At 44.1% G+C, this 26739-nt stretch overlaps 1 protein-coding gene and 1 long non-coding RNA gene across 11 annotated transcripts in view; one reads left to right on the plus strand and one right to left on the minus strand.

Moving 5' to 3' along the window:
* plxnb1b (plexin b1b) overlaps positions 1 to 26739 on the plus strand; it is a 58720-nt gene that overhangs the window by 12515 nt on the left and 19466 nt on the right. For 4 of the 10 annotated variants that reach the window (XR_008950187.1, XM_057031045.1, XM_057031047.1 and 1 more), the window contains exons 2-5: positions 16586 to 16674; positions 19540 to 20683; positions 20756 to 20914; positions 24216 to 24398. Coding sequence is in view for 9 of the 10 variants with exons in the window: in XM_057031045.1 (XP_056887025.1) it covers positions 19562 to 20683; positions 20756 to 20914; positions 24216 to 24398 (1464 nt within the window). In the remaining variant the exon portion in view is untranslated. Of the gene's footprint in view, positions 1 to 16585; positions 16675 to 19539; positions 20684 to 20755; positions 20915 to 24215; positions 24399 to 26739 lie in introns of those variants that run through there. The other 6 variants (XM_057031049.1, XM_057031046.1, XM_057031052.1 and 3 more) reach the window with 6 other exon arrangements.
* LOC130524767 (uncharacterized) lies at positions 2103 to 2814 on the minus strand. Its single transcript, XR_008950238.1, has 2 exons — positions 2669 to 2814; positions 2103 to 2385 (listed from the first exon to the last, which is right to left on the minus strand). It is a non-coding gene; the product is annotated as an uncharacterized LOC130524767 (long non-coding RNA).

Raw genomic sequence — 26739 nt, forward strand, 5'->3', positions numbered from 1 at the left:
ATTTAAACTTTTTTAACAAATAAAAAACTGAAAAGTGGGGTGTGCAATATTATTCGGCCCCTTTACTTTCAGTGCAGCAAACTCACTCCAGAAGTTCAGTGAGGATCTCTGAATGATCCAATGTTGTCCTAAATGACTGATGATGATGATGATAAATAGAATCCACCTGCTCTGTGATAGTCTCAGGCTTCTGTTTAAAGTGCAGAGGGCATCATGAAGACCAAGGAACACACCAGGCAGGTCCGAGATACTGTTGTGGAGAAGTTTAAAGCCGGATTTGGATACAAAAAGATTTCCCAAGCTTTAAACATCTCAAGGAGCACTGTGCAAGCAATCATATTGAAATGGAAGGAGTATCAGACCACTGCAAATCTACCAAGACCCGGCCGTCCCTCCAAACTTTCATCTCGAACAAGGAGAAAACTGATCAGAGATGCAGCCAAGAGGCCCATGATCACTCTTGATGAACTGCAGAGATCTACAGCTGAGGTGGGAGAGTCTGTCCATAGGACAACAATCAGTCGTACGCTGCACAAATCTGGCCTTTATGGAAGAGTGGCAAGAAGAAAGCCATTTCTCAAAGATATCCATAAAAAGTCTCGTTTAAAGTTTGCCACACGCCACCTGGGAGACACACCAAACATGTGGAAGAAGGTGCTCTGGTCAGATGAAACCAAAATCGAGCTTTTTGGCCACAATGCAAAACGATATGTTTGGCGTAAAAGCAACACAGCTCATCACCCTGAACACACCATCCCCACTGTCAAACATGGTGGTGGCAGCATCATGGTTTGGGCCTGCTTTTCTTCAGCAGGGACAGGGAAGATGGTTAAAATTGATGGGAAGATGGATGGAGCCAAATACAGGACCATTCTGGAAGAAAACCTGTTGGAGTCTGCACAAGACCTGAGACTGGGACGGAGATTTATCTTCCAACAGGACAATGATCCAAAACATAAAGCCAAATCTACAATGGAATGGTTCACAAATAAACGTATCCAGGTGTTAGAATGGCCAAGTCAAAGTCCAGACCTGAATCCAATCGAGAATCTGTGGAAAGAGTTGAAGACTGCTGTTCACAAACGCTCTCCATCCAACCTCACTGAGCTCGAGCTGTTTTGCAAGGAAGAATGGGCAAGAATTTCAGTCTCTCGATGTGCAAAACTGATAGAAACATACCCCAAGCGACTTGCAGCTGTAATTGGAGCAAAAGGTGGCGCTACAAAGTATTAACACAAGGGGGCCGAATAATGTTTTAATGTGAAATTCAATAAATTTCGTTCCACTTCACAATTGTTTCTTGACAAAAAATTTAAATTTGATATCTTTATGTTTGAAGCCTGAAATGTGGCAAAAGGTTGCAAGGTTCAAGGGGGCCGAATACTTTCGCAAGGCACTGTACTTCCAAGTGAACTGGGACAGCAAAGCCTATAGTCAGCATATCAACCTCGGAAGAACTGAGACAATGGTATTCATGCAATAGTTGTTTTTACCTTGTGGTATATTTCTACTGGTGGTAGTCAAGAGGTGTTGATGAGGAAGGAAGCTTCGTCGACACCAACTTTATAATAGATGTTTATTGGAGAGAACAGTACATGTACATGCTTCCCTTAGGAAACATTGGGCCAGATTCACCAATATGTTCTTAAGAATCTTCTTAGATTCTTTCTTAAGTTGTTATTAAGAAGTTTTTTAAGAAAACCCTACGTCGGATTCATCAACGCGTTCGTAAGCCCCAGAATTGTTCGCAGCTGTGTTCTTAGATTGATGAATGCCATCTGTTCGTAAGTTGAAAGCGCGTGCCAGGTGAGTCTAATTAACATACGATTAGCATAAGTCACCGCCCCCTAATGCCCATAAAAGGAACTGCAGCAGGACCCTGTAGACAGAGCAAAAAGCAGCCAAATGCCCAAAGCGAAATGCCCAAAGCTTGCCTCTCCACGCCTGATTTCTGACGCCGTGTTGAACAATCAAGAAAGGATGGCTAACACGCTTGATAAAATTGCCTCAACCCTGATGACTATAGCCAACACGCTTAAAGAAATCAACGAGAATGTAAAAAAAAGAAGAATGTAAAAAAAATAAACGTGTAAAAGCTGTGCTCGGATTGTGACAATAATGCATTTTATTCACAAACGGGCAATTAATCGCGCTCGAACGTGAACCGCGTGCCTGCAGTCTGGCCCCATCATTGCGTCAGGACGCACATCCTCACGGGGTTTTGGCTCTGTGTCCAAACACATCCAGCGCCCCTTTAACATGCCGATGGTGCGTTCAATGGTGGAGCGACTGCGCGCATGCATCTGATTGAATAAAACTCCTGTGGAGTCTGAGGGTTGGTCAGTGGTGTCAACAACCAGGGAGCCAGGGCATATCCTCGATCCCCTAATAAAATAAATCAAGATAATCAAATAAAAAGACAGTTTTGGCATGGTTTCCAATTTGGTTGATTAATGTTAAGTCATTGGCACATTTACGTAATTTTAAAATTCTCCGTAAATCACCAAAAATAGGAAATAAACAAATAAATAAATAAATATGACAGAATTATCATTGTAATATTGAATTTTATTGAACTGCACAAGAGAAGAAAACACAACCATGCCAACATGTCGGCACTGAAATGTGCGCAAGAGTACTCCTGAGTGTTCGTAGGATTTTTTCTTACCTACGAATAAATCCAGGATAAGAAGAAATTGGTGAATGCCACAATCTTCATCAACTGTTCGTAAGTGGGACTTAAGAACAAATTTGTTCGTAAGAACGCTTCGTGAATCTGGCCCATTATTCGGCAGCATGGGATAAATTTTCATTGTTATGCGGATGACTAAGGATTATTTTTAAAATGATTCTAAATTTAACGGGCAGCCAATAAAGAGACGCCAGTACAGGAGTTATGTGATCTCTTTTGTCAATACCGGTCAGAACTCTAGCTGCAGCGTTTTGGATCATCTGGAGGCTTCTTAAAGAGGTGTTTGGACACCCTGATAATAAAGAAATACAATAGTCCAGCCTGGAAGTAACAAATGCATGAACTAACTTTTCAGCATCGTCAGTAGTTTCCTGATCTTTGTGATGTTCCTCAGATGAAAAAACTTCTAGAGACTGTTTTAATGTGAGTTGAAGAGATTTTGATCCAAGATTCCTCAGAGAGACTAGATGTTAATGACATGCCATAGAGAGTGATCATATGATCTAATCTATCCCTGAGAGGTTCAAGACCAAACACCATGACCTCAGTTTTTCCTGAGTTAAGGAGGAGGAAATTTGAAGACATCCAAGATTCAATGGGCCAGATTCACGAAGCGTTCTTACGAACAAATTTGTTCTTAAGTCCCACTTACGAACAGTTTACGAAGATTGTGGCATTCACCAATTTCTTCTTATCCTGGATTTAGTCGTAGGTAAGAAAAAATCCTACGAACACTCAGGAGTACTCTTGCGCACATTTCAGTGCCGACATGTTGGCATGGTTGTGTTTTCTTCTCTTGTGCAGTTCAATAAAATTCAATATTACAACGATAATTATGTCATATTTATTTATTTATTTGTTTATTTCCTATTTTTGGTGATTTACGTAGAATTTTAAAATTACGTAAATGTGCCAATGACTTAACATTAATCAACCAAATTGGAAACCATGCCAAAACTGTCTTTTTATTTGATTTTATCTTGATTTATTTTATTAGGGGATCGAGGATATGCTCTGGTTGTTGACACCACTGACCAACCCTCAGACTCCACAGGAAATTTTATTCAATCAGATGCATGCGCGCAGTCGCTCCACCATTGAACGCACCATCGGCATGTTAAAGGGGCGCTGGATGTGTTTGGACACAGAGCCACAACCCCGTGAGGATGTGCGTCCTGACGCAATGATGCGGGCACGTGGTTCACGTTGGAGCGCGATTAATTGCCCGTTTGTGAATAACATGCATTATTGTCACAATCCGAGCACAGCTTTTACACGTTTATTTTTTTTACATTCTTATTTTTTTTACATTCTTGTTGATTTCTTTAAGCGTGTTGGCTATAGTCATCAGGGTTGAGGCAATTTTATCAAGCGTGTTAGCCATCCTTTCTTGATTGTTCAACACGGCGTCAGAAATCAGGCATGGAGAGGCAAGCTTTGGGCATTTCGCTTTGGGCATTTGGCTGCTTTTTGCTCTGTCTACAGGGTCCTGCTGCAGTTCCTTTTATGGGCATTAGTGGGCGGTGACTTATGCTAATCATATGTTAATTAGACTCACCTGGCACGCGCTTTCAACTTACGAACAGATGGCATTCATCAATCTAAGAACACAGCTGCGAACAATTCTGGGGCTTACGAACGCGTTGATGAATCCGACGTAGGGTTTTCTTAAAAAACTTCTTAATAACAACTTAAGAAAGAATCTAAGAAGATTCTTAAGAACATATTGGTGAATCTGGCCCAATGTCTTTAAGACAGGTCTGAAGCTTCACTAACTTCTCTGTTTCCTCTGGTTTCACGGCTAAATAAAGCTGAGTGTCATCAGCATAACAATGAAAATGTATCCCATGCTGCAAATAATGTTCCCTAAGGGAAGCATGTACAAGATGAAAAGGATTGGTCCAAGTACAGAACCTTGTGGAACTCCATGGCTAACCCTACTGTATGAAGAAGGAACGCTATGGACATGAGCAAACTGATATCTATCAGATAAATATGATCTAAACCAGTCCAGTGCTATCCCTTTAATCCCAATCACATGTTCCAGTCTCTGTAACAGGATGCTGTGATCAACTGTATCAAAAGCAGCACTGAGGTCCAGCAGAACCAGCATAGAGACCAGCCCATGATCTGAAGCTATGAGAAGATCATTAGTAACTTTAAGAAGTGCTGTTTCTGTGCTGTGATGAGTTCTAAAGCCTGACTGAAACATCTCAAACAGGCTGTTCCTCTGCCGGTACTCCAGTAACTGAGTCACCACCACCTTCTCTGGAATTTTAGAGATAAAAGGAAGGTTCGATATCGGCCTGTAATTTGCTAAGACATCAGGATCCAGTGATGGTTTTTTAAGCAACGGCTTAATCACTGCCACCTTGTAGGACCGGGGTACATAACCTATCACTAAAGAACAATTGATCTGGTCTAGGATAGAACTGCCTATCACTGGCAAAACATCCTTCAACAGGTGTGTTGGGATGGGATCTAAAAGACACGTGGTGGTCTTGGATTTCTGAATTAGCGAAGATGCCTCAGAAAAATATATAGGGCTGAAGGAGTTTAAGGGCTTGTTGGAGAACCTGTATGTTCCCATAGTCAGCACATCTGGTGATGGTCCAGTTGTTGGGATGGCCTGGTTAGCTTCTTCTCCGATAGCTAGAACTTTATCAGTGAAGAAGCTCATGAAGTCTTCACCACTAAGGGAAGAAGGGATACGTGGATCTAAAACTCTGTGACTCTTGGTTAATTTGGCCACAGTGCTGAAAAGAAACCTGGGGTTGTTCTTATTTTCCTCAATTAAAGAAGAAAAATAAGCTGTTCTAGCCTTACGGAGGGCCTTTTTGTAAACTAATAGACAGTCTTTCCAGGCTACATGATAGCTGTCTATTTTACAAGAATGCCACTTCCTTTCCAGTCTTCGCACTTTCTGCTTGAGGGTCCTGATATGTGAATTATACCAGGGGGCACACCTCCTCTGATTTACTATTTTCTTTTTCAGGGGGGCAACATAATCAAGCGTGATTCTCAGTGAGGTTGCTGCACCTTCAGCAATAGTCAACCTCAGCAGGGCTAAGATTATAATGATTGATCCCTGGGGAAACACACAGTGGTCCTGGGATGAACACAGGGATTGCTTCCTTAAACTTAGCTACAGCATTATCTGAAAGACATCTGCTATAGTAAGACTGTGCTCTGAGGATAGAAGAATCCTTAATCATAAATGTAAAAGTGATCAATGAATGATCTGACAGGAGTGGGTTCCGAGGGAACACTGACAAATGTTCTACCTCAATACCATAAGTCAGAACTAGATCTAAGGTGTGGTTGAAGTTATGAGTTGGTTGGTTTATCTGCTGGAGGAAACCAACTGACTCAAGTAATGTAATGAAGCCATTTCTAAAACTGTCATTTACAACGTCTACATGGATATTAAAGTCTCCAATGATAATGACTTTGTCCGTTCTAAGGACAAAGTCAGATAAGAAATCAGAGAACCCAGAAAGGAACTCTGAATGTGGCCCAGCAGGGGGCCGATATACAACTACAAACAAAAGTGGCTTTTCTGTCTTCCAGTTCAGATGTGCGATGCCAAGAGTCAGGCTTTCAAATGAACTGGAGCCATGTTTGGGTCTAGGATTAATTAATAACTTGGAGTGATAGATTGCTGCCACTCCCCCTCCTCGACCAGTAACACGAGGAATGTGATAATTAAGATGGGTAGGAGGAGTAGATTCATTTCAGCTAACATACTCCCCCTCCAAGGTAGTTTTCTCTGTCAACTGGACTGGGTTTCTTCTCTTGAAGACGTTTCGCCTTCTATCCAGAAGGTTTCTTCAGTTCTGAAATCTCTGGGGAGAGAGCTTGAAAATATACAGCCCCTGTGGACGATTTGCATGCTAATGATCTGGGTGGTCACCTGAAAGTCGTTAGCAGGGTCGTTGGTCGGGTCGTTCACCTAGTTTCTGTTGAGGTGTCTCCCCTTTGTCTGCTGGATCACATGGTGGTGAGTCACTGGGTCTCCTGGAATGGTGTGAATGTTTGTTTGCTGTTGGAAGGAGTGGAGGACTGCATTGTATGTGGGTGATAGGAATTGGCTCAGGCCACCACCTCAGTTTAAGGATGGTTTTTCCAATTTGACATGGATAGCTTCCTTGACCCCCCTTTCAAACCAGCGGTCTTCTCTGGCCAGTATCCTTACTTGGCTGTCCTCGAAGGAGTGCCCACTCTCCTTTAAGTGTAAGTGGACTGCTGAGTCCTGACCTGAAGAGGTGGTGCATCTGTGTTGTGCCATTCTTCTGTGGAGAGGTTGTTTGGTTTCCCCAATGTACAGTTCCTTGCATTTCTCCTGGCACTGTATAGCATAAACAACATTACTTTGTTTGGGTCTTGGTGTCTTGTCCTTTGGGTGTACTAACCTCTGTCTGAGTGTTGCTGGGTTTGAAATGAACCAGTATGTCGTGTTTCTGGAGGATCCTCCTAAACTTCTCAGAGACTCCGGACAGGTAGGGGATGGAAACACTGCGGCGTTTGTTTCTCTCCTCCTCTCCTTTGCTGGGGTCTCGCTTTCTTGAGGTTTTGGTGAAGGCCCAAGCTCTCTCCCCAGCGATTTCAGAACTGAAGAAGCCTTCTGGATAGGAGGCGAAACGTCTTCAAGAGAAGAAACCCAGTCCAGTTGACAGAGAAAACTACCTTGGATACAATGACCTGGATGATTGAGAATCTACACAGATATACTCCTCCTCCTGAAGCCAGGTCTCCGTAAGACAAAATAAATCAATGTGATGATCTGCTATCAGGTCGCGCACTAACAGGGATTTACACAAAAGAGATCTAATATTAAACAGTCCACATTTAATTGTGATATTAGTTTCTCCAACTTGTGCTTTGGTATTAATTTTAATAAGATTATGGTGATTGACTGCTCCCCTGCTCTGTGATTGGGGAACTTTTAACCATGGAACAGAGATTACCTGTATAGTGTTAAATATGTTATTGTTGGTGGATGAGGGTTCTATGGAAGCAGCAGAGAGGTGTGTAAGACTACAACTCTGCGTTCTGGCCTGGACCCTGGTTTGTCAGCTCACTTTGGGTCTAATAAAATTAGCCAAGTTACTAGAAATGAGAGAGGCACCATCCCATGTGGGATGGAGACCGTCTCTCCTGATCAGACCAGGTTTTCCCCAAAAAGTGCTCCAATTGTCTACAAAGGCCACTTGGTTTTCGGGGCACCACCGTGACAGCCAGCGACGAAGTGACGACATGCGACTAAACATTTCATCGCCGGCCAGATTGGGGATGGGACCAGAGAATGCTACTGAGTCCGACATCGTTTTTGCGTAGTTGTACACTGACTCTGTTAATTTTGGTGACCTCCAACTGACGAAGCCGGGTGTCGTTTGCTCTGACGTTAATAATAACTTTACCAAATTTACATTTACTTCTCGCCAGGATCTTTAGATTGGCTTCTATGTTGCCCGCCCTGGCCCCCGGAATGCACTTAACTATGGTCGCTGGAGTCGGCTTCACGTAGCGCAAAACAGAGTCATCAGTTTCTCAGTGGGTGTGTCGCTGAGTGGGGAAAAATGATTAGCCACGGGAAGCGGGTGGTGGTGCACCGTGGGCCTTTGGTTTGGGCTACGCTTCCTGCGAACCGTCACCCAGCCGTCCTGGCTACCCGGCTGCTGCCGGGGGACTGCTAGCTGTAGCTACACTTGGCGGCCCTGCGCAGCTAGCTTCTCCTGGTTACTGACGCAACTCCAGCTAACTCCAAGCTGCGGAACCGAGTCTCAAGCTCACTTCGTCTTGCCTCTATCGCCGTAAATAAACTACAAATTCTGCACCTATTCCCTTCACTAAAGGAGGCAGAGGAGTAACTAAACATTTCACACGCTGAACAGACAAAGACACCGGGTGAAACAGGTGGTGAGGCCATACTAACGCTGATAATCGGCGGAGCCCTGTGTTTGTTTAATATGGGTTATTTTTCACTGTTATCAGGTGACTAGAATGTCCCAAGTGTTCAATTTTAAGTAAAGTGAATACAACACACCAGGTGTTCAATTTTAAGTAAAGTGAATACAACACACCATGCACAGTGCAACCAACGAACGATTGAGAAGACAGGAAGTGACGCAATACGTTACCGGTACTAATTCCAATTGTCTACAAAAGACACCTGGTTTTGGGGGCACCACCATGATGGCCAGCGACGACATGCGATTAAACATTTCATCGCTGGCCAGATTGGGGAGGGGACCAGAGAATGTTACGGAGTCACACATTGTTTTTGCGTAATTGCACACAAACACTGTTAATTTTGTTGACCTCCAACTGACAAAGCTGGGTGTCGTTTGCGCCAACATGAATAATAACTTTACCGAATTTAGATATACTTCTCGCCAGCAGCTTTAGATTGCCTTCTATGTCGCCCACTCTGGCCCCCGAAATGCACCTATCTATGGTCGCTGGTGTCGGTTTCATGTAGCGCAAAACACAGTCGCCAATTACCAGAGTCGGTTTTTCAGTGGGTGTGTCGCTGAGTGGGGAAAATGGTTTGCCACGGGAGGCATTTGGTGGTGCACCGTGGGCCTATGGTTTGGGCTACGCTTCCTGCAAACCGTCACCTAGTCGCCCTGGCTAGCTGGCCATTCGGCTGCTGCCGGGGACCAGCTAGCTGTAGCTACGCTAGGCAGCTCTGCAGCGGAACCGTGTCTCAAGCTCACTATGTCTCGCCTCCAGAGCCATTAATAAACTGCACTTTATGCACCTATTCCCTTCACTAAAGGAGGCAGAGGAGTAACTAAACATTGAACAGACACAGGCGATGCTAGGTAGAATCGGTGGATCAAAAAATCCTGGTGACAGACGTGAGTCCTGTATTTATTTTATTTGAATTATTTCCCCTTGTCCGCGACCCTCGGTGGAGGAACAAGCGGTAGAGAGTGAGTGAGTATTTCCCCTTGGCAAGTAGACCTTGAGACAGAAACAGACTGAGGGCTCTCTCCAGATAACGATTGTTTTTTATGGCGATGTCATCTGCCGTGTGTCTGCATGGAGAAAAGAAAAAGCTTCTTGTGTGCATTTTTCCTAGTTATTCTGATTTTAGCCGACCAGATTCTTGGTCCCGACTGAAACACTCCAGTTTGTTAGACATGAGGTCTTCTGTCAGCTTGTCCTCCTGTGGGGGTTTGTTCACATTCCTGATACATTATTCTGTCAACCAATGGATCTTGATATATTATTGCTTTTTAAAAATTTAAATATCTATATTTTTAAAAAAAGGAAAGCCTGCTAAGTTCAGCAGTCGTCATACCTGCTCTGGCAGAACTTTACCTGGACATGCTATTTTTCATTTATTAAGCTTGTCTGCTTTGTCTCACTGACAAATATGAAATAGTTCCATTTGTCCACAGTCCAAAACATTTCAGTCTCACAATTAGGCCCTGAAAATTGTAAAATATTCCCATTTTTTTCCTGCTATTTTTTGTTGGCCTGGCAACAGCTTACGTGACTGCTTGCAGTGGAATTCTCAAAATAAAAATGAGGTCGCCATTCCTCTCATTCTTAGTGGAAAATGCATTGTATCTATGTAGTTTAGACTTAATAAACAAAAAAAAATAACAATAAAAATGTCTTGTAAAATTTGACGCCATTTGTTCAGATCTCGTACGGGATCTTTGTTATTATGATGAAACTTTTACGTCTCTACTGTTATGCTGGGTGCTAAGGACAATGCCCCTGAAGGAACCAAGCAGCTTGTATGTTGATTAATTTATTCATTATATTGTGTTATCGAGCTGTTAAAATAGTTTAATAGCTGATGATGATATCCAGTCAGTAAAAACCAACACAAAAGAGATTTTAGTGTCCCAGGAATTACATTCGTATACGGCCTAGTGCCTTTGTGAGACAACCTGGAAACTATTTGTTGCTCCAAAAACCCCAAACAACACAGTGTCATACAAATTCGCTCCATTGCATACGTTGGTTCAAAGGACAAAAACAGAAAGGGTTTACAATAATGGCCCAGTAACATTTTATTCTACCTCATTTTTGATGTTTTGCTTCATGTGACTTTCAACATTCCAGCTGTGTGAGCCGTGCTTTAATTTTTAGTGGAAAAATATTTTGAATAATGTAAACTGCAGGGTTTTGTTGCTACAGACGCTGAATGCAATGTTATTAATACCAAAAGGCACAGAAAGTTTATTATGAAACCAATACTCATGTCTGTCTTGTATTTAGAATATTAAAATGCATCTGATAAAAATTTTTTGAGGAATGTTTGATACCACTGTTTTCAGACAGAGTACGATTACTCACCGATACCACTAACACGCACACACAAATGCTGGTGATGCTTTTAAATATTTCTGGTCCAACTTTATGCATTCTGAGCATTTATAGTTTCAGTACCAATGAGACCAAAATTGGTGCTCAAGATAACATCAAATAGCGAAACCGGTAGCTTGGTTTGGGTTAGTGGTTGTCAGTTGAGGAGCGGCGGCTGAACCAAGTTAAATACAGATTGGTATATTTTCTTCTTACTATTCTTACTATCTTTTATCAAGTACATTCCTAAAAGAACTGATATGATCTGAATGGAGGAGAATTTCAATTTGGGTCCGTAAGCCCAAACGGATAGCGATGAAGATAATTATGTTAGTCAAGAGTCTATTAGTTTACAAAAAGTTTACAAAAAGGTCCTTCGCAAGGCTAGAACAGCTTATTTTTCTTCTTTGATTGAGGAAAATAAGAGCAACCCCAGTTTTCTTTTCAGCACTGTGGCCAAATTAACCAAGAGTCACACTGTTTTAGATCCACGTATCCCTTCTTCCCTTAGTGGTGAAGACTTCATGAGCTTCTTCACTGATAAAGTTCTAGCTATCAAAGAGAAAGCCAACCAGGCCATCCCAACAACTGGACCATCACCAGATGTGCTGACTGTGGGAACATACAGGGTCTCCAACGAGCCCTTAAACTCCTTCAGCCCTATATATTTTTCTGAGGCGTCATCGCTAATTCAGAAATCCAAGACCACCACGTGTCTTTTAGATCCCATCCCAACACACCTGTTGAAGGATGTTTTACCATTGATAGGCAGTTCTATCCTGGACCAGATCAATGGTTCTTTAGTGATAGGTTATGTACCCCCGTCCTACAAGGTGGCAGTGATTAAGCCGTTGCTTAAAAAACCATCACTGGATCCTGATGTCTTAGCAAATTATAGGCCAATATCCAACCTTCCTTTTATCTCTAAAGTTCTTGAGAAGGTGGTGGTGACTCAGTTACTGGAGCACCTGCAGAGGAACAGCCTGTTTGAGATGTTTCAGTCAGGCTTTAGATCTCATCACAGCACAGAAACAGCACTTCTTAAAGTTACTAATGATCTTCTCATAGCTTCAGATCATGGACTGGTCTCTATGCTGGTTCTGCTGGACCTCAGTGCTGCTTTTGATACAGTTGATCACAGCATCCTGTTACAGAGACTGGAACATGTGATTGGGATTAAAGGGACAGCATTAGACTGGTTTAGATCATACTTATCTGATAGATACCAGTTTGTTCATGTCCATGGCGTTCCCTCCTCATACAGTAGGGTTAGCCATGGAGTTCCTCAAGGTTCTGTACTAGGACCAATCCTTTTCACCTTGTATGTGCTTCCCTTAGGGAACATTATTCGGCAGCATGGGATACATTTTCATTGTTATGCTGATGACACTCAGCTTTATTTATCCATGAAACCAGAGGATACAGAGAAGTTAGTGAAGCTCCAGACCTGTCTTAAAGACATTGAATCTTGGATGTCTTCAAATTTTCTCCTCCTTAACTCAGGAAAGACTGAGGTCATGGTGTTTGGTCCTGAACCTCTCAGGGATAGATTAGATCACATGATCACTCTAGATGGTATCTCATTAACATCTAGTCTCTCTGTGAGGAATCTAGGAGTAACTTTTGATCAAAATCTCTCCTTCAACTCACACATTAAATTAGTCTCTAGAAGTGCCTTTTTTCACTCGAGGAACATCACAAAGATCAGCTGCTGACGCGGTATGATGCTGAAAAGTTAGTCAATGCATTTGTTACTTCCAGGCTGGACTACTGTATTTCTTTATTATCAGGGTGTCCAAACAACTCTTCAAGAAGCCTCCAGGTGATCCAAAATGCTGCAGCCAGAGTTCTGACAGGTATTGACAAAAGAGATCACATAACTCCTGTAATGGCGTCGCTTCATTGGCTGCCCATTAAATTTAGAATAATTTTTAAAACCCTTCTTTTGACCTACAAGGTCCTCAGAGGCCTAGCTCCATCCTACCTGGAGGAGCTAGTGATACCTTATCAGCCCAATAGACCGCTCCGCTCTTAGAATGCTGGTCTACTTGTGGTTCCCAGAGTTTCTAGGAGTAGAATGGGGGGGCGAGCATTTAGCTACCAGGCCCCCCTGCTATGGAACCAGCTCCCTGTCCAGGTACGGGAGGCTGACTCCATCGCCACTTTTAAGATCAGACTTAAAACCTACCTCTTTGAAAAAGCTTATTGCTACTAATTCTGTAGTTGCTGCATAATGACCTCAGGCCCCGCTGAAGTGATTGTATATCGTATTTTTGTGTGTGTTTCTGTGCTCTGTGCCTCTCCTCTCCTCTCCTCTCCTCTCCTCTCCTCTCCTCTCCTCTCCTTTCCTCTCCTCTCCTCTCCTCTACCTCCCCTTCCCTCTACTTCTCCTCTCCTCTACCCCTCTCCTCTCCTCTACCCCTCTCCTCTCCATTCTATCCTCTACCTTTCCTCTCCCTTCTCCTCTCTCTTTACCCAGCCGGCCATCAGCAGGAGGGTCCCCCTAGATGAGCCTGGTCCTGCTCAAGGTTTCTTCCTGTTAAAGGGGAGTTTTTCCTTGCCACTGTTGCTTGTCTGGGGTCAGGCCCTGGGATTCTGGAAAGCGCCTTGAAACAATTTTGATTGTATAAGACGCTATATAAATAAAGATTGATTTGATTTGATTTGAAGAGAAACGTACAGATTTACATGTGCATTTGCTGTTGTATGCAGATCTTTTGTTGATGTTTCCAGGCAGGGGACAAGTCCTAGAGAGATGCTACAGACATGTTTGATGGCATCATCAGAGACCAAAAATGCTGAGATCATGTCCGCATAATATGCCCCCTTGCAGCTGGCATAAAAGGGAATACAGAAGAACATCAGTTACTTACACTCTTTAACAAACGACTAACTACTTGTAAAAATGACATCGGGAATGAGTGAAAAATCAGTATAATATTTCTATACTGAGATCAGAGGAACATTAACGCGGAACTTATTACATCACCACTGACACTCTCTTTCAAGTTTTCTTGTCCAACAGTTGAGACAGACGAGCCATTAGGTGATGTCACCTGGCAACAACTGGGTGGCACGGAAAGAAGTAGAACAGGAGAGCACAAGTCAGAAAACAGACGACAGTGCAACACAGACAAAAGATCATATGGTTCAGTGCTCACAGACAGGTGATGGAATGTGACTAATGATGAGGGGGGCAGCCCCCATTTAACATCTTTGTAAGAGAACAAGGACAGGAAATTAAGTTTTAGTTCAGGGGCATGAACACACAACACACAGCATAAACGCTGGACAAACACAAAACAAGCCACATGCACAACACGCATGATGGTTGTGCTTATCCACTTGGCACTGTGAACATGTTTTAGATGGGTTCATCACTGATGATTCAGTGGACTGTCCTCTAGTTCTCTGTGCAACTTCCTGAGCTTATAAGAGAAGCAAAATTCAGCATCGCTACATTTATAGTTGTGCATGGTTGTGTGCACTTGTGTGCAGAAAAACAGTCAGGGAAGCTAGCGTTTCAGCCTTGATGTTCGTCCGTCCAATCAAAAGTCTGTGGAGATGAAAGTGGCTTCTGTTTGAACAGAAGGTGAAACCTGTGAAGATCTAGATTTTACTGACGTTTGGATGGTCTGGGGAAAGTATCTGTATGTGGAGACACTCAGATGAATCCTTTAGCTAAAGTAGCCAACATATAACATTATTTCACATAAATCATTTTAAACAATGTCGAAGCTGAGATATCTTTTTTAGGTGAGACATTTGAGTCACGAGCCATTCTGTGGTTCTCAAATGTTTGGAAGGTTAAAGAGATAATGAGATCCAACCAGCTTGTTGTGGAGTGGTGACAACAAATGTCAGCTGAACTGCTGATTGATTGAATCCTCTGAACTTCACGCTGGAGATGCATGAGAACAGCATAGATTTAAGCCTGTTAGATGCTCTCCACCCTTCACTCTGATTAACTGTTTAACCAGGTGGACACATTCCAGTCTGATCTGCTATGATCTACAGTGGGAACAACTGCATATACAGTATGTCTGCAGTGAAGATCAGTCGACTGTAACGACTCTCAGAAACTTCTTTTTTGACGACTTTTTGTGTGCATGATCTTCACATGTGGACCAGGAGTAATGTGCTTCAGGATTATTTCTACAGGCTTCAAATGTCTATAACCTTAAAGTCAGGAGAAAATGTTTAGTACCTGCCAACACCCACCTGGGTTTTTTCCCATGGCAGCAGGTTGTTAAGAAGACTCGCCAAGACTGGAGTAATGTACTGAAAATGCTGCATTGCGAAAACATAGTGTATTTGTATATTTAACAAGTGGTTGAGCAATGTAACATTCAGTTACAGACTGAATAGGACAAAACATAAAAAACAACAGGGCCTAATTCTTGATTATATATACTACTTATATATTATATATACTAATTATTTATTTAATTCTTTGGTTCAGCCCTTTGCCCTCATTCCCACACAAGAGACTGTTGCCAACAAAGCACCGTGTGTGTGTGTGTGAGAGAGAGAGTGTGTGTGTGTGTGAGAGTGAGAGACTGTGCCCTTTGTGACTGCACCACACCACAAATTCACATCGAGGTGAATGGTGTCTTTTGACTCCGCCTTCCCCCAGGCTGGTCTTGCAGGAAATAATCTTTCCTCTGTTCTGCTGGTGTAAAGATGGATGGAGGGGGGAAAGGAGGACAGGAAGAGGAGGGAGACTGTACTGTACAGTACCGTATTTTCACGAGTATAAGGCGCACCTAAAACACTGAGTTTTTCTCAAAAATCGATGGTGCGCCTTATAATATGGTGCACCTTGTGTGTGGACTGAGTTCCAAAATCTGCTGTGTGCCTTTGGTGGGTGCACTACGGGAAATGCTCTGGCCATCGATTAGCGGCACACCTATGCGTAAGGACTCCCTAAAATGGCGCCGGTCAAGCGACACGCGTATGAGACTTACTTTAAACTGCAGGCCATCGAATATGCAGCTGAAAATGGCAATCGAGCAGCTGCAAGACATTTTAAAGTAAATGAGTCCATGGTCAGAAAGTGGAGAAAACAAGAAAGTGAACTGCGCCAAGTGAGAAAGACGAAGCTTAGTTTCTGCAGAAACAAAGCAAGGTGGCCCGAGCTGGAAGACCGAGTGGAACAGTTGGTTGTGGAACAGGGAACAACTGGAAGGGGCGTCTCTACTGCCTCCATTCGACAAAAGGCCAAAGCGATTGCTGAAGAAATGGACATTGAGCACTTCCAAGGAGGTCCGTCTTGGTGTTTTCGCTTTATGAGGAGTTAAAAATTCTTTAGATTTGCAGCATTTTTCAGATGGTAATAAGCTCACTTTATTATTCTCAAGCGGTTGTTAAAGTTTCACTTTGAGTCCATAATTAGAAGTAAAGGATTTCTGGCTTGATTAATTTTCTTGTGACGTGGAGTGAAGGTGGGAACTGGCTCCTAACAATTCCTTTTGGGGTTCAAAACAATTCAATCTTTTTTAGGTTCCGTTGTCAGAAGCTTCCCTATGATGTCATTGGCATTTAAAATGATGTGTTGTGTTGCAGGTTTTGGCCAGAAGCACGTGTGTTTAAAGCAGAGCTGCTGGCGGGTGGAGAGGTGATCCACCTCCTGAAATCTCCACTCAAAATAAATGGTATGAATTTTTACTACACTGTGTTTACATTCCCCGTTATGGTGCTTGGACTTGCTCACTGGGTTGTGATGTTTGTTGATGATTCTCTTACTTGACAGAAGAAAGATTCAAATAAAAGTACCTTTGAATGACGTAACAGCACTGTTGAAACATCACACATCTGTTAGCATGTTATTTCCATGTGACACATCTGTTCCTTGTGTGACATGAAGTTAACATTTTAAGTTGTTAACACAACATCATAATTCAGCCATTCTGTGAAATCAGGAATTGTAGAACACTCAGGTTCCATTAGTCATCGCATTCATATCTGCACGTTAACTCAAAATTTTAGCATTACCTCCGACTTCACTCAGGTGGATTCACATTGCCCCATTGGGTCAATGTGACCCAACAGTCATACTCTGGTGCACATGCAAAACAACCACAATTGGAACAGCCTGAAAGAACTCCAGTATGGTTTCTGTGTTGTGTAAAGGTGGATGCACCAACTTCATGGAAGAGTTTGAGCTAAAAAGGCTCATTGACCTCATCCTGAGCTATGCTGTTGATGTGGCTTCTCCAGGGCAGTGACACATGTTCTTGTCAGTCTGGATCTGGAAGGCCCACAGGATCTTGGCCTGCTTGTTCTCCAACAGTTTCGGGGTGTCTCCCACCTGGACCCTGGGACCTCCACTCCATACTCAGTGCAGATGTTCCTGTACACTATGCCAGCCACCTGGTTATGCCACTCCATGTATGCATTGCCTACCAACATCTTGCACCCTGCTGTGATATGCTGGACTGTCTCAGGGGCTTCTCCACACAGCCTACACCTGGGGTCTTATCTGGTATGGTAGACCCTGGCCTGTATTGCTCTAGTGCTAAGGGCCTGTTCTTGTGCAGCCATGAGTAGTGCCTCTGTGCTGTCTTTCAGTCTGGTCTTTTTTAAGCCACTGGTATGTTTTCTTGATATCAGCCACTTCCTCAGGTTGTCGGGGCTTGTCCTTCCATGATAGCCCCTCGGGCTCCTCCTCCTTACTGGGCTTTTGTTGCCTGCGGCATTCACTCAGCAGTCGGTCAGTGGGGGTGATTGCAGTCCTGGGTGATTGCCCTGTTGACCAGTAGCTGGTGCTTGGCACCTCTAATGTTGTTGCCTATGCTTTTCTGTGCTCTGCTCAAGTATTGATCCATATGCCTACTGATCTTAGCTGCTATTATACCTGACAGGAGCTTCCATGTGGTGCTGAGGCAAGTTATGGGCAGGTAGTTGGATGGTATTGTGCCATTCTGGGGTTCCTTCATAAAGAGGACTGGGTTAGCCACTCAGGGTGGTTCCCTGATGTTAGCAGCTGGTTCATCTGTGCTGTCAGGCATGAATCTTATCATGTCCTGGTGCTGTCCAGCTCTTCATTTTGGACACTCTTGTTTGGATGTCTGCTAAGGTGATGACTACTGGGTCTTGTTCTGGAAGATGGCTGTGCTCTGCTCTGTATGTCTTGCAGCCATTGGGCATTAGTGTTGTTCGTTGCCTCTTTATCCCAGATAGTCTTCCAGTATTGCTCAGTCTCAGCTGTGGGGAGGTCTGTCGTCGTCTTGTTGCCCTGCCATTGAGAGTAGACCTTAGCTGGTTTGATGGAGAACACCATGTTTATTCTCCTTGCCTCTACTTCTCTTGTGTACCTCTTTAGTCGGGTAGCCAGGGCTGTGAGCCTTTGCTTAGAAGTCTCCAGTGCCTCAGTTGTTATATTTCTTTGGCAGCTCTTTCCTTAGATTTACGCCTCTACTTAGTTCTGTTAGAAGGCTGACATCTCTCCGTGCCACAATGATTTTTGCCTCTAGCCTTCTCCTCCATGGGGCAGTTTACTCCTTCTGGCTGTTCATGCTCTTCATCTTGTAGCCAAGCATCTGTAGGATGACTGGTGCCACTGCATACAGCAGCTGATTGGTCTCAGTGATGGTAGTGGTAGGGATAGTTGACAGTGCCGTGTTCAAGTCCTCCAGTAGAGATTGGTCTAGTACTTTGTTTGTTAGCCTTGGCAGGGAGGTAATTGAGTTCCCCCAGGACTTAATGATTCTCTCTCTCAGGTCAACTGCCCTTGTATTGAGTCCGTCTGTCATTGGGGCTTTGTAACTAATCTCGATATTTGGGGGTGATAGTGAAATCACCCATTGCATATTTGTACCGTGGATGAGGTACAATTCTGTACCTAATCAATCTCTAGTTGTGATAGCAAGTTCTTATCACAGATATTCGAACACTGAGCTAAGAGCTGCTTCTTAATCAGTGAGGATGTGGGGTTTCGAAGTAACCATTTCTCCCACATCCTCTGCATGTACCCTCTCTCGGTGGGGTTACTCCCATATTAACACTCCATCAGTACCAGGTTCTCTGCCTTGCTCCATGAATCCCTTGTACCAGTAGCCAGCCTGCCTGCCTGCCTGCCTGTCTGTCTGTCTGTCGGCCTGTCTGTCTGTCTAATGATAGGAGAGTAAATGAGGAGCGTGACATGCATGCTTCAGTGTGTTGTTGTTAACTCGGAAACCAAGAAAGTGTCACTCATCTTTTCAGCGATTCATCTTCAGTGAAAGGGACAGCCATAGAAATGTGATGCTCTGCTAGCAATGCAGCCTTGGGACCAGAATGAAAACAAACCCGTGAAGGCAAACCCTATCACTGAATAGTAGTTTGTCATTGACAAACATTTAGTCCTGTGTCCACCTTCAAGTCACAGTTCAGGACTCATTGTGGACTTGGCTGCTCTATTCGAGTGGAGCTTGATAGCCCTTTTTATCTTACATGTATCGGAAGATAAACAGATGGATGTTTTTGAAGTGTTTTTAAAGATGATCCTCTAAGACTTTTTCCTGTCTTCTGTCCTCTAGCTTTTCAGCCACGCCTCCGGGAATGGTCCGTCATCTTTTCGTCTTAGCATTGAAAATGCTTCTGTCCATCCTGCTGCTTGCGATCAGCTTTTCTGTCAGTGTTGTCAGAGGTTCATCTCCATTGAGTCTTTATCCCACCTTTGTCCAAAACAACACCCAGTTTGAACATTTGGCCTTACATCCTGATCCCAGCATCGGCTGGATCTACGTAGGAGCCCAAGATCACCTCTTCCAGTTGGATCGTTTCCTCCAGCCTGAATATCAGACAGACACTGGACCCATCATTGACAGCAGGGAGTGTTTACCCCCTGTAACAGAGAGCAACTGTCCACAGGCAAGGATTACAAATAACCACAACAAGCTTCTGCTGGTTGACCCTTACTCCATGGAGCTGATTACTTGTGGGAGTGTCAATCAGGGAATTTGTCAGAAGCGCAGTCTGGACTCGGTAAATAATGTATTTTTCTCTACAGAGAGGCCAGTGGATACTCAGTATGTTGCTGCTAACCACCCAAATGTTAGCACGGTAGGACTGGTGGTTCGCCCTAAACCTGACAGAAAACCACTTATGTTTGTGGGTCGAGGTTATACGAGCAGCCATCCACCTATTTCCACACGGAATCTTGCTCAGGAACCTGTCTTTTCCTACGAGGAGACTGCCAAGTTGGCCGTGGCAGGCCGTTTATCAGAATATGACCATCATTTCGTTTCATCCTTTGCCCATCGTCAGCATGTGTACTTCTTCTTCTACAGACGAGACCTGAAGTCGATGTCACGCGAATATCGCACCTATGTCTCTCGCATCTGTTTGGATGACCAGGCCTATTATTCTTATGTGGAAGTACCCTTAACATGTCGCTCCATGGCAGGAAAAGTTTACAACCTCTTACAAGCTGCCCAGCTGGGAATCTCCAAAGATGGTGTCGTGGACTCAGAAACTCTGTTTGGGGTCTTTTCTACTCATTCAACATCATCCTTCCCTCCTAGCGAAGACTCTGCCCTGTGCATGTTTAACCTTGAAGATGTGGATCGCAGGATTATCTCCACCAGAGACCTGTGTTACACTCAAATGGGGAGAGAAGCTGGAGTGGAGGTCGCTTACATTGAGTATGAAGTCAAGTCCAACTGCGCCAACCTGCCAGAGGTGAGTTTCCATCTTGTTTTGGCTTCATTTTATTGCAGTTTACAGCCAACCACAGCAGTTCGTGTTGTTCAGCCTTTTCCTTTTATATCATCAGTCTTGGACATTAGAATGGGGAGGAGGGGGGGAACTTTGGCTCTCAGACACCATGCTGTGAACCAGCTTCCTGTCCAGGTACCAGAGGAGGACTCCCACTCTACATTTATGGACGCTTTGGTCCAGAAAGACTTACCGGTACAATCAGAGACACAATCACTGTGCACTATGCAATTAAGACATGAATAAAATAAGAAATGCTATTTAAATAAAAATGTATTGAAATGAATATAAACAGAGAAAGTTAAAAGGGGTGGTTTCCTCTCCACTGATAGAGCTCTGGAGGTCATCCACCATCAGGGAACAAGGGATGAGAAGAGCATGGACATTGTGCCTGAACTGGCAGCTTTGCCAGGTGATATTCATGTGAGGGGTAGACTATACGAGTATGAGGAGCCAAACCATCTGGTACTATGTAGGCCAGCATGAGGGACTTGACGTTAATGTGGGCATCTAGAGGTACAGGTTAATCTGTGATAAAGTTTATAGTCAACAAGTGGAATAGAATGAAATGGGGGTTTCTTTGAAGCAGTGAGAATAATAACTTGGTGAAACCTGCTTTTCCCAGATAATATTACTGCACCCCTCCTGGGCTACCACCTTATCGTGGTGGAGGGGTTTGCGTGTCCCAATGATCCGAGGAGCTCTGTTGTCTGGGGCTTTATGCCCCTGGTAGGGCCACCCATGGCAAACAGGTCCAAGGTGAAGGATCAGACCATGTGTAGCCCAGGGCCCCCTAATGACGAGTAACAATATTGGTTCCAAGTTTCCCTTGCCCGGACACGGGTCACTAGTCTGATCCCCGGCTGCAGAAACTAACTCTAGAGACGTGGATTGTCACCTCTCTGACAGGAAAGGAGCCTGAGCTGGTGTGCGAGGTTGAGAAGTTCCGACTAGATATAGTCAGCCTCACCTCAACGCATAGCAAGGGCTCTGGAAGCAGTCTTCTCGAGAGGGGTTGAACTCTCTACCACTCTGGAGTTGCCGATGGTGAGAGGCGACGGTTAGGGGTGGCAATTCTCGTTGCTCCCCAGCTCAGTGCCTGTATATTGCAGTTTAAATGCGTCCATATGTGCACTTGGCACCAGGATGCCTGAGGCCGCAGATCAATGATCAAATTTGTGGTCGTGTCATCGGATTTGTGGCCGCATGTTCTGGACACCCGGGTGAAGAGAGGGGCGGAGCTGTCAACTAATCATCACCTGGTGGTGAGTTTGCTCTGATGGTGGGGAAGGATGCCAGACAGACCCGGCAGACCCCAACGTATTGTGAGGGTCTGCTGGGAACGCCTGGCAGAGTCTCCTTTCAGAAGGAGCTTGCACTCACACCTCTGAGAGAGAGCTTTGACCATGTCCTGAGGAAGGCGGGGGACATTGAGGCCCTGGGGGTGGATAATATCTGCCTGGAGTTCCTTAAGGCTCTGGATGTTGTAGGGCTGTCCAGGACGATGTTCCGTGCCTCCATTGTTGAGGTGGCTGACCAGTGCTGTGGCCACAAGGTGGTTGGTGCCTGTCATGGCGGCAATGCCTGAACCTGCTGGGAGGGAGGGAGGGAGGGAGGGAGGGAGGGAGGGAGGGAGGGAGGGAGGGATGGATGGATGGATGGATGGATGGATGGATTTTACTGCAATAGCTGTTTTTTGACTGGACGATGGTGAACTTGTAGTGGTGAAAATGATAATCAACACCACCTTGACCAGTTCTACGCTAGACTTTCCATCTGATATTGTCCTTGTGAAATGCTATCCCTGTTTACTGCCAGTAAAAGTTGTGTCTTAGGGAAGGGAGGTCCAGTCTGGACAAAATTGGCCTTTTTTCCTTTTCTAGCAGATAAATCTAATGTTGCAGAGGACACAGTCAGGTTGTTTGTCTCTCTGCTCTCTTTTCTCAGTCTGGCTGGAATCAATCCGCAGCTTTATCTGTTGTTCGTCAGTGGGGCAGCGTTTAATGAGGTTTACAGGAAATTTTTCAGAAGTGACACAGTCAGACACCAACAATGAAAATACAAAGTGAGATGGCCACAGATATAGAATGTTTTAAATTGCTAAAAACAAGTGCCAGTGAAGTCTAGTGACCAGATGGCTACAGGCTAACCCTGAGGTGGGATTGACCTTCTCATTAGGATGTCAAATCTAAACAGCTGAAGGCAAACAACAGCAAATCAGCTTCATCCCTCCGGTCCATCTGTTGTGATTCACTTTCGTGTCACGCTAAGCTGATATTTTTGATTGTTGATGAACTCGAATCAAGCAATCCTCTGTGTTCATCTGTCTCACTATCTTTATGCTAATTGTCCACATGAGCGTAGTGGCACTCATCAGCCAGCCCTTACAGTGTCATCACCATCACTGATCTCAGGCCTGCTCTTCGTCCTCTCTACCTCATACAGATCAGCAACTCCATCAAGACTCCATCCACAGGAACGTCATCAATGCAACATTGTCAGAACGACTTCATAGAGAAACAATTTCATCGCAGCTGGCAGGGTCATGTCAATTTTGCAAGAGTTGAGGCATCAGGTCAACTTAAACTAGAGAAAAATATTGGAGCAACAAGAGAGCAATATTAACAGGGCAACGTCAGGGCAGATTAATCAGAGCTGCTGCAACAGCTAATAACTCACATTCCTTTCTAAAATCCTTTTTGAGTCAACAGCACTCTCTCTCTCCCTTTGTCTATCTCATAAATAGAAATCTGTGAGTTCGAATGGATTATTGAACAGGATTATTTATCCCATACATAAAAAAAACTGCTCACATATTTAACAACAAACCCTTGAGTGGTTGTCTGAGGGACGAATACGATTGACCCTGTTGGCTTTCAGAGTCCAATCCTGACGTCAACCTTTTTTTCTTTGGTCGCTGTTTTGTTGTTAAGCTTCATAGGTGTGACAGTGGTGAGGGCAGCAATAGAAGCTTCTTAGTTTTCAGGCATTCCTGTGTTTGATTTTAACATTGTTTCCCGTCTTTGACAAAAAAGTTCTATTCAGACGCAGTTGGAGCATATCACAACATCAATAGTCCATTACGGGAGAGAAGGATGCTCCCATAATGCATTGGGAAGACGAGTCCAAACACTTCCAGTGCTCAGGTTCATTGCCTCCACTTCCTGGAGATTACAGCGTTGAAGCAGTGACCTTCGGTTTAATCATCTTAGCTGCAAAAATAAATCTTCTGCAATGGAAAAACAACAAGCCCCCATCCAGAGTAAAGACCGACCTCCCCCCGTACGTCTGTTCAAAAACAAATGCTGGCTGAGCCGAAGGTCCTGGGAATCCTGCTCTCCCCCTCAACAGATCCTGCAGCCTTTTTTAACCAAAACATAACTTCTGTATTTTTAGTAGCTGCAGGAGAACAAGTCAACAAGGACCCTTTTTTCTACTGCTTGAACAACAGTTCACTCTCTTCTTCTTCTTCTTCTTCTTCTTCTGATGTTTCCAGAACACTCTGGAGACCTACCCCTGTGGCTCTGACCACACCCCCAGCCCCATGGCCAGCAGGGTGCCTGTGGAAGCAGAAACTATCCTGAATAGCCCTTCGGCCCGCCTCACTGCTGTGGCCGTCAGCGTGAGGGCGGCTCATACCATCGCCTTCCTGGGAGATTCCAGGGGGAACTTACACAAGGTAAATATCATACACAGGTGTATGTTCCTGCTGTTTCTATGCCTGGACACAGCAGCTAGAGGGCTTACTTCCACTCTCTCAATTTGCTCTGCTGATCAGTTACACACACACACCCACACACACCCTTGTACTCCTGTGCTTGTGAGGACTTTCATAGACATGATACATTCCCCAGCTCCGAACCCTAAATCCCTGACCCTAACCCTTACCTTAACCTTAAAGCCAGGTCTCATCCTTCAAACAATTTGTGAGGACTAGCCAAAATGTCCTCCTTTACCAAAACTGTGCTCACTTTGCTTGTAGAATGTGAGTGTTGTGTCCACGTTATGCAACAAGTACAAGAACACACACACACACGGTACACACAGAGCAGCAAACTGTGCCTTGCACAAGCCTGGATTTCCCCTTAAACACAGATTTTTGGCTAGTCTGAGTGCAACCATGGTGTGCCCGTCTCACTTATGCCAGTATTTTTCATGTACAAGCAGGGCACCGATGCAACACATGCAACATGGTCATGACCTATGAACCCCGTGAATCCAGCATGTTCTGAAAATTGGAACACCAAATAAAAACCACTGATTAAAGTGTGAAGTAGGTTTTCATGCTGCTGCAACCGCATATAAATAACAGTTTTAATGACCCTATTGCTTCTCGTAGGTGATCTGTAGTTCAACTGTGGTTAATAATTACAGAGTAATGCAGCTATAAGATTTATTCTAGTGTGGCTACAATTGCACTGTAGTTACAATGTAGTTACTGTTATTTATTTGAGTTTATCAGCTGCAGTCATTTTTTAAACTATTATTTATTGAAATTAGGACAGTGCACCATGATCAACATGTCATCTTCAATGTAAATATGCACAATAGCGAAATCTCATCTGTTGTCCTGAGGCAGGTTGAATACCTGTCTTTGTTCTTAACAGTAAGTACTGGTACCTTCATTTGGCTCTTCGATGAGTGTGTTCTAGCTGTGGTTCTATTGTGGTTGACCACAGTTTCATTGTAGTTATATTATAATTTACAACACTTGTATTGTAATTATTATAGTATATGTGTAGATTCTCAATCATCCAGGTCATAGTTATCCAAGGTACCGTATTTTCACGACCATAAGGCGCACTGCATTAAAAGGCGCACGCTCAATTATGGGTGCTATTTCTGTATTTAAAACATACATAAGGCGCACCGTATTATTAGGCGCATGCTGAAACATACAGTAAAAAATGACAATGGAAGTAAAACAGTGAGTTTCGACACATTTATTGAACAAAATATTCATTCTTCCGCCACAAAACCATCAAAGTTTTCATCTTCTGTATCTGAATTAAACAGCTGCACTATTTCAATGTCCAACATCCCAAATTCCTCTTCTTAATCATCTGAATCGGACTCACCGACCGGTTCCGGTTTAGTGTTGATTTTGTGAAAGCTCTTACAATACATGAAGACAGTATCATAGCCCATGCATCTACAATCCACCCGCATATGGTGGCATAACTTGCCTGTCGCTGCCTCATAGTCTTTGTGAAGGAGTGTTGGCCTTCCGTCATCCAGCGCTCTGTCCGTTTCCGTGGCAGCCGAGAACCACGGTGAACGACGATTTCTCGTGCCTCGTTGTGCGTATCGCCACAGTGCTGGTCCCTTTTTCTCCACTTTGTTGGTCAAAGGGATGTTAAAAGTCAGAGGGATCTCATCCATGTTGGTAATGTGGCTGGGTGCGGTTATCTTGTCGCGGCAGTAGGTCTGGAAGATGGCCACCCTCTCCTGGTAATCCGCTGGCAGCCGCTGCGCAACAGTTGTCCTTGCGCGTATGGAGAGATGCCGCCTCCTCATAAAGCAGAAACACTAAGATTGCTCGATTGCCATTTTCAGCCGTATATTCGATGGCCTGCAGTTTAAAGAAAGCCTCATTCATACGTGTCTCGCTTGACCGGCGCCATTTTAGGGGATCCTTACACGTAGGTGTGCCGCTAATCGATTGGCGGAGCGTTTACCGTAATGCACCCACCAAAGGCGCACAGCAGATTTTGGAACTCAGTCCACACACAAGGTGCACAATATTATAAGGCGCACCGTCGATTTTTGAGAAAATCTCAGTGTTTTAGGTGCGCCTTATAGTCGTGAAAATACGGTAGTTTTCTTTGTCAACTGGAATGTTTTTTTTCTCTTTTGAAGGTGTTTCGCCTTCTATCCAGAAGGCTTCTTCAGTTATATTGTACTGCGGTTCTACTGAAGCTTATCAGTACATTTAGATTAATGTTCCTGCATTACTCTAACAGGAATTGACATTCTTTCCTGTCCTGTTGTGATTGAGCCACTGAACATCCTGTCCACAG

The sequence above is a fragment of the Takifugu flavidus genome, chromosome 4, assembly GCF_003711565.1.
Source record: "Takifugu flavidus isolate HTHZ2018 chromosome 4, ASM371156v2, whole genome shotgun sequence".
In the NCBI taxonomy this organism is placed as follows: domain Eukaryota; kingdom Metazoa; phylum Chordata; class Actinopteri; order Tetraodontiformes; family Tetraodontidae; genus Takifugu; species Takifugu flavidus.